A 7,545-nucleotide genomic window follows, 5' to 3' on the forward strand; every position below is an offset into this window, starting at 1 on the left:
TAATAGCTTTATATTTATTATTTTAAAATATCTAAGAGCCAGTAATATACCTATGTATCATGAATCGTCTTCATCTTTCGTAAGAAATTTGCAAGCATTCATCATAAAGAACCAGTTACAGATTTGGTATTTATGAATCCCGAACTAAAATTTAGCCTCGAACTTCTAATGAAACTAACTTTTTTTGGAAACTAAAAGGGGTCTAGTTGGCAAGAATCCGATGATGATTCAAAAAAGCTATAATTTAGTTCATTATAACCTATTTCCTGAGAAATTCAAATTGTCGGCCTTATAGATTAATATCAGTATATGCCCACAAGTTTTCATTAGACTAATAAAGCGTAATCCAAGGGATTAATTAAAGAAAATGAACCTATGTATATAGTGTTGTATTCTTATTTTATTTTTCTTTGACAGAACTTTAATCGGTTTAGCTTATAATGGAGCTGAAGACATGTACCATACTTTTACATTCATCTGCAATCAAGCTCTTGTGAATAAATTCATCGATTTGCGTTTTAAATCAAGTCAGAATTAAAATGTGTTGGCGAACGTAAACTTTTACATATACAAAAAAATATGTATGTACATGTATAAAATTATAATTATCTAAAGAGGACACGCATCAGTCTGCATACACTATGAATGGGGCGTGGTCGGAGGCGGTAGAGGACACGTGATCTCCCAATTCCGATTTTATTAGGCTTCCGGATGTCTCCTCACTGTGTGGGCTGTGCGGCTCCGCCTCGTTGTTCGAGCAAGTGCCATGGCGGGAGGTGCTTCCATTTCTCCTGAAGTTAAAAAATATTATTATACAATAATACTACTGAAGGAAAATTCTTAAATTTACTTGGCCTTTGCATGCGTTAATATATGCGACTTTAGATTCGTGGACTGGGCAAATTTTTTGTTGCAAGCATCGAAGGGACAAACGAATGGTCTATCTCCAGTATGGATTCGCACGTGTGTCCTGCGTAAAATTTTAAAACAACAATTAGTTTGAAAAAATCATGCGATAATGTTTTCAATTAAATTTGCCATTTCACTTCCAATGTAGAACAGCAAGTTCAATAAGGTATATTAAAATTACAGTTCAAGCTCACCTCAAATTAAAATCTAGTGAGAATCGTTTGCCGCAGCCTTCAAATGTGCATTGGAACGGTTTCTCGCCAGTGTGGACCAGTTGGTGTCGTTTTAACTTTGAGCTCTCTACAAAGGCCTTCCCACACTCCGCGCATACGTGGACACGAGGCCCGTGCGTATGCAGATGTTTCCTCATGGCAGACGAGTCTCTAAAAGTTTTATGGCAACCTTTATGGGGGCAGGCGATTTTCTTATCATCCTCCATGGCTGACTGTCCTAAATTAGCTTCTTCAATGAGCAGCTGTGCCGGAGGGGCTGCTAAGATGGCAGACTCGGCGGAATTAGCCAAAGACTGGTGGTACCCGTAGGATAATGTTTCACTTCCCGTATTTACGTCACAGCTGTTGTCTATTCCCAGTAGCGTTTGACTATCCATTTCCATTGAAGTGCTGATGACTGGATGTGGACCACAAGTTGGTGCTAATGTTGGTTTCGATGGGGGAATGGAAATGTGAATTGGTGCTGTTGGCACCTTCTCCTTAGACAACTGCTCAGTTGTTAATGTACCTAAGCTTATTTGATGTGGGTATACCTGTTGGTATACCATCTGCTCGTGTAGAAACGTATCAACAGGACCGCAAGCTGCTTGCTGGCGAATGAGATCACCGTCTTCGGCACAAGCTCGAGTTCGCAAAGTATTATCAGACTCAGAGTAAACATCATCGTCATCGGAAGTGCCCCCTGATGCCCACATGGTGACACTAAACTCACCCTCCATGGTCTTTATTTGGACTAGCTTCTGTTCCCAACGCCTTGATCGAATAGCGGGACCAACCAGATCTGAAGTTGCGGAAACATGGGAAACCTGCTCCCGCTCTTCCGTAAAGGTAAGTGGCTTAGGTTCCTTCTTTCTGTAAATTGTTATAATTACATTAAGATGGCATAAAATAAAGTCTCATATCTACTCACATCTTAGCAGAAGACAGGTAAACACCATCTGTTGTTTTCAATACAGATTTATCTTCTGAGCTGAAGTGCGGTTCCTGAATAAAAGGCTCACCCAATCCTGAGGGCAGTAAAACTGTAACACCAGAAACGTTTGTGAAAATCAATCAAGAAAGCAGCTGGAACCAATTTTAACTTACCATCAGTCATATTTTGAATATTAACATCGGCTTTGGCAATTGTGATTTCCTCGTCTTCCACAAGGATACCATAGCGCTCGTACGCCATGCCGGCGAGAGAGTGCGGATCAGGATCCATTGCTAAGTTCTTTGTACTTTACACACACATGCATATATTACTGTATGCTTGTGTTGACGCAGGTGTGTGTGTATGGGCAGGTACATATATGTATGAGTAAGTCAACTGAGGTTTGGTTTTAGTTTAGCGGCGTAGTGCAATAAATACGGACTGCAGAATAAGGGACTTGTTTCTTGCCAGGGACTAATGTTAAGAGAAAATATTTTAATAAAATCGCGCGAACTTATTCTTTACTTCAAGAACAGTCTCATTTTGCCTCAAAGGGTGAGATGCAAACAAAATTAACTGTACAGGATTGTGTGTGTTTGATTTAATTAACACAAGTGGAAGTACAAGTATTTTCAAAAGTATAAGGGTTTTTAAATGAGCTTCTAAACTCCTCTTGTGTTGCTAAGAAAAATAACAACAAAAAAGAAACGCACAGAACATAACGAAAGATAATGCAATGAAAGAAATAGCCGATAACATTATCGATAAATACTAGAGATGATACACTCTCAAATGTAACATCCATTGAATCATTCATTTTTCCACAAAGTAACATTTTCCATCGCTGGTTAATACATCTAAAGTTTTTTATAATGTGGTGGCACAGTATAATAAAATAAATTTTTATAATTTTGAACTGCATGTGTGGTTGTGGCTGTGAAACGGTCGGTATTTGATGCATGCATAAATTGTATGTTTTTTAAGCATCCCTGCAGTAGTTTTTGAGCTGAATTGAACTTTAAATCAGAGGGCCTGGGTTAATTTCGATCGTTAAGTTGTTTGTTACTCTTTCCTTAACTTGAACCGTCGGGGTAACGACATATCTCCGCCGTTAGAAAAACGACATATGTATGTATGTACATATGTATCTCCGCCAGAAAAATGTACTGGGCAGAGACTTGTTTCAAAGTGCATCGAGAAAAATAAATACATACATACATATGTATGTACATGTATTTAAAATTTCTGTTTATATATGTATATAGTAATTGTTAAAATAATTCTGCATAGTTTAAGAATTTAAATAGCGATCCCGGTACATGTATCTGGTATGTACATACATATGTCCATGCCCTTGTATACACATACGCATAAGCATACATACATATGTATGTACATACACATGTCTTGTAAGCTTCTCTTCAGTAGCGTTTCAACTAAATTAAACCTAAACTATATTGCATGTATTTATTTAATATGCTTACATCACAATAAGTTTGCAAGCAAACATTCAAATTTAAACATTTTTCTTGCTGCACTATGCACCAAGTCTGAATGTGGCAGCTGTAAGATCAGCTGTTAAGAGATAGTGGTTAATCTCAACCGTTCCTCGGCGATGGATCGAGTGGGAAACGGACCATACGAGATTCCAAAAAAATATTTAAAAATTTGTTTGTGCCTTTTATTTTTTGCTGTATTTTATGCCGAAATGTTTTAACAAAACAAATGGTAAAGCCTGATTGCCACTGGCGAACAATTTCAACTTATTTGGAAATACCTCACGGATCTTTTTAAGACAACCCTTCAGTACCAAATGTCGCCGGGGACAAAATCGCCACATATTCCGAACCACTGACGTCGACAGAAAAAAATTCTGCCAGCGCATTTCATGCTGAGGTTAGCCGAAGGCACCCGAACGAGCTAATGTCGTCATTGTACATACATATATGTATGTATATACATATATTTCTCATTTGAAAAAAGGGAAAAAATTGGAAGAAGTAAAGCATGATGATTTTTGTCTACGCCACTTCACTTCGTTCGTCTGTGCATTGTTGTTATCGTTTTTATACCCTTGCAAAAAGGGTATATTAATTTTGGTCAGAAGTGTGCAACGCATAGAACGAAGTATCTCCGACCATACAAAGTATATATATTCTTGATCAGCATGACGAGACGAGTTCAACTAGCCATGTCCGTCCGTCCGTCCGTCTGGATCAACGCAAACTCCTCCTAGACCGTAAGAGCTACAGAGCTGAAATTCAGCTGGATCGGACCACTATATCATATAGCTCCCATACAAACCCCAAAGTCACGAACAGTGACTTTTCTCAATAACTTCGTTATTTTCTATGCTATTATCGTGAAACTTAATATTAGAGAGTTTACTACGCCTATAAGCGACTATGCCAAATTTGATCAAGATCGGGTGACTATATCATATAGCTCCCATACAAACGGCCAAGTCACAAACAGTGACTTTCTCAATAACTTCGTTATTTTCTGAGCTATTATCGTGAAACTTAATATTAGAGAGTTTACTACGCCTATAAGCGACTATGCCAAATTTGATCAAGATCGGGTGACTATATCATATAGCTCCCATACAAACGGCCAAGTCATAAACAGTGACTTTCTCAATAACTTCGTTATTTTCTGAGCTATTGTCGTGAAACTTAATATTAGAGAGTTAACTACGCCTATAAGCGACTATGCCAAATTTGATCAAGATCGGGTGACTATATCATATAGCTCCCATACAAACGGCCAAGTCACAAACAGTGACTTTCTCAATAACTTCGTTATTTTCTGAGCTATTGTCGTGAAACTTAATATTAGAGAGTTTACTACGCCTATAAGCGACTATGCCAAATTTGATCAAGATCGGGTGACTATATAATATAGCTCCCATACAAACGGCCAAGTCACGAACAGTGACTTTCTCAATACCTTCGTTATTTTCTGAGCTATTGTCGTGAAACTTAATATTAGAGAGTTTACTACGCCTATAAGCGACTATGCCAAATTTGATCAAGATCAGGTGACTATATCATATAGCTCCCATAGGAACGATTGGTCAAAAACAGTGACTTTGATCAATATCTTCGTTATTTCCTATGATTGTAGGCCTTTCTTTCTCAAGCTTAAGCCTTTTTAGATAAAACGTTCTTCCACATTGATGGCTAATAGGTAAGGATAGAGTTACCAAAAAAGTTGCAAGGGTATACAAACTTTGACGCGGTCGAAGTTAGCCCCGGCCCTCTGGTTTTTTTTTTCAACTTCTGCGCGCGTCGCTTTGTACTTTTCGTTTTTTTGTTCATTCGCGATTGAATTTCGTAGGGGCAGGAACTGTTGAATTTTTTCAAATTCAGTGTACACAGTAATAAAGGTAAAAGTTGTTAAAATATTATGAAGTTTCCATTCCCTAATCAATTTTGTTCTTTTCAGAATCCATCCGAAATCCGATTCCGGATGAGCCGGCGGAGAATGTGCTAAGACATTGGTTGGCACAAGCCAAAATAAGTAAAGCAATAAAAAACGTAAGAAAAATGTAAATATACATACACAAATATTTAAATTTAATGTAATATATTTAAGAATAAAAATAAACAAATTTAAATGTATACATACATATGTTATTAAATAATAACTAATGCGTGTTAAAAAACCAAATCAAATCAAGTTTTTATTTATTTTTGCAGGGAAATCCCATCGACAATGTCGCCGCAATGTCGATTGTAAATCTGAGCTATAATTTCGCTGGGACATTGCGTCGGCATGTCGCCGCAACTTCGATTGAAAATTCAACCACTATTTTGGTGGGACATTCCGTCGACATGTCGCCGAAAGTTCCGTTGAACACTCGAGCGACTTTGTTATTCGTCTTCAGAGGAAATTCCGGCGATATGTCGCCGAAAATTCGATAGAATGTCCGAGGCGCTAGGACACACAATGCTAAATGTCGCCGCAAATTTGTATGGCATGTCCCCTGAAAGTCCGAGGCGACATCTGAGAAATCGCCTCGGACATTCAGAGGAATTTGCGGCGACCGGTACTGAAGGGAACATACACACAAACTTATGAATGTACATATGTACATATGTACATATGTACGTACATATGCTTTCGTCCAGGTATGTACATACATACATATGTATATACTATATAGGCATAGGCCTACAGAAATATAAATGCAATACGGCTATATGTGTAAATATAATAATAATGGCTAATATATGTAAAGTAATGCTCTTTTCTATGTTAAAACATTTGTAAACAGAAAATTATTAATTTTTCTCGCGACAAGTCTGCGCCCATGTCAGCTGTATAGAGATGGTGGACGGGGCCAGTGGGAATCGCTGTTTTACATCCAACGTTAATCCCAAGAGTTCCCCAAAGTTGGACCGAGTGGGAATCGGGCCTAGTAAACAGATAGTTTATAACCGGTCTGGCATCACTGTTAATAATGCTGCCAGATCTAAAAGAATACGTAGATTGTGCCACATCGGAAATAATCAAGTTCTTATCGTAAAATTATTTTCTAGGCGATTCATAAAAACATAAAGTGCCCGAAGAATAAATTATAAGATGGGACTGACAATATCCAGCCTGCTGACGCGCCTCTTTGGGAAGAAACAGATGCGGATTCTGATGGGTATGTTTTTTCTTTGTTGTTTTATGTTTTAATTTTGCTATTGTTCGTGTTGACTCATTATTGGTGTTTTCGCCCGCAGTTGGTTTGGACGCGGCCGGAAAAACCACCATACTATACAAACTCAAACTAGGTGAAATTGTAACTACAATTCCCACCATTGGGTTTAATGTGGAAACTGTTGAATACAAGAATATTTGTTTTACTGTGTGGGATGTGGGCGGCCAGGACAAGATCCGACCGTTGTGGCGTCATTATTTTCAGAACACACAGGGATTGATTTTTGTCGTGGACTCTAACGACCGTGACCGTATAAACGAGGCTGAAAAGGAGTTGCAAAACATGGTATGTATATAAAAAAGGTTTGGATTTATAACCTGTTGCCTTCTGTTCTGGTATTTCCGCAGCTGCAAGAGGATGAACTAAGAGACGCAGTCTTGTTGGTCTTTGCAAACAAGCAGGATCTGCCCAATGCCATGAGTGCAGCTGAACTAACTGATAAGTTGCATCTGAATCAGTTAAGAAACCGCCACGTAAGAAAAATACTTTTCCGATACTCATGTCAATATTGATTTAACACAATTACCCTTTAATTGTTTTATTTTTTTAGTGGTTCATTCAAGCCACATGTGCCACGCAAGGGCATGGTCTTTATGAGGGGCTGGACTGGCTGTCCGCGGAGCTGGCCAAGAAATGATTGACGCTCGAGAAATGGCCGGCCCTTCGTCTTGTAAATTAGGAATGCGTATTGTCCTACACTGAACACAATTGATTAGACTCTAAATAAATGCGTACGTGTATATTAAGCTTACTCGCATATTTTCAAACTGCAGTGAAGG

At 38.3% G+C, this 7,545-nt stretch overlaps 2 protein-coding genes and 1 long non-coding RNA gene across 3 annotated transcripts; 2 read left to right on the forward strand and 1 right to left on the reverse strand.

Moving 5' to 3' along the window:
- Window positions 1–382: 382 nt before the first annotated feature.
- Window positions 383–2,779, reverse strand: pho (pleiohomeotic). The gene is made up of 5 exons (XM_068295952.1): window positions 2,229–2,779; window positions 2,053–2,164; window positions 1,104–1,994; window positions 851–970; window positions 383–791 (listed from the first exon to the last, which is right to left on the reverse strand). Exons 1-5 carry the CDS (start codon window positions 2,344–2,346, stop codon window positions 626–628), a joined length of 1,407 nt encoding a protein of 468 aa, XP_068152053.1. The 5' UTR covers window positions 2,347–2,779; the 3' UTR covers window positions 383–625.
- On the forward strand, window positions 2,244–5,593 carry LOC137581707 (uncharacterized). The gene is made up of 3 exons (XR_011033229.1): window positions 2,244–2,999; window positions 5,395–5,443; window positions 5,503–5,593. It is a non-coding gene; the product is annotated as an uncharacterized lncRNA (long non-coding RNA).
- Window positions 5,594–6,527: 934 nt separating this feature from the next.
- Window positions 6,528–7,517, forward strand: Arf4 (ADP-ribosylation factor 2). The gene is made up of 4 exons (XM_068297928.1): window positions 6,528–6,709; window positions 6,789–7,051; window positions 7,114–7,239; window positions 7,317–7,517. Exons 1-4 carry the CDS (start codon window positions 6,643–6,645, stop codon window positions 7,401–7,403), a joined length of 543 nt encoding a protein of 180 aa, XP_068154029.1. The 5' UTR covers window positions 6,528–6,642; the 3' UTR covers window positions 7,404–7,517.
- The last annotated feature ends 28 nt before the right edge of the window (window positions 7,518–7,545 follow it).

This window comes from Drosophila tropicalis, unplaced genomic scaffold (assembly GCF_018151085.1).
Source record: "Drosophila tropicalis isolate 14030-0801.00 unplaced genomic scaffold, ASM1815108v1 contig_859, whole genome shotgun sequence".
In the NCBI taxonomy this organism is placed as follows: Eukaryota; Metazoa; Arthropoda; class Insecta; order Diptera; family Drosophilidae; genus Drosophila; species Drosophila tropicalis.

What these genes read in the sequence shown, in the direction of transcription:
- pho (XM_068295952.1), bottom strand. Translation starts at nt 2,346, where the DNA reads ATGGATCCTGATCCGCACTCTCTCGCCGGCATGGCGTACGAGCGCTAT. An exon ending in TACCTGTCTTCTGCTAAGAT is followed by an intron (nt 1,995 to 2,052) that starts GTGAGTAGATAT and finishes AACAATTTACAG; the next exon opens with AAAGAAGGAACCTAAGCCAC. An exon ending in TCACTAGATTTTAATTTGAG is followed by an intron (nt 971 to 1,103) that starts GTGAGCTTGAAC and finishes AATTTTACGCAG; the next exon opens with GACACACGTGCGAATCCATA.
- Arf4 (XM_068297928.1), top strand. Translation starts at nt 6,643, where the DNA reads ATGGGACTGACAATATCCAGCCTGCTGACGCGCCTCTTTGGGAAGAAA. An exon ending in AAAAGGAGTTGCAAAACATG is followed by an intron (nt 7,052 to 7,113) that starts GTATGTATATAA and finishes GTATTTCCGCAG; the next exon opens with CTGCAAGAGGATGAACTAAG. An exon ending in ATCAGTTAAGAAACCGCCAC is followed by an intron (nt 7,240 to 7,316) that starts GTAAGAAAAATA and finishes TTATTTTTTTAG; the next exon opens with TGGTTCATTCAAGCCACATG.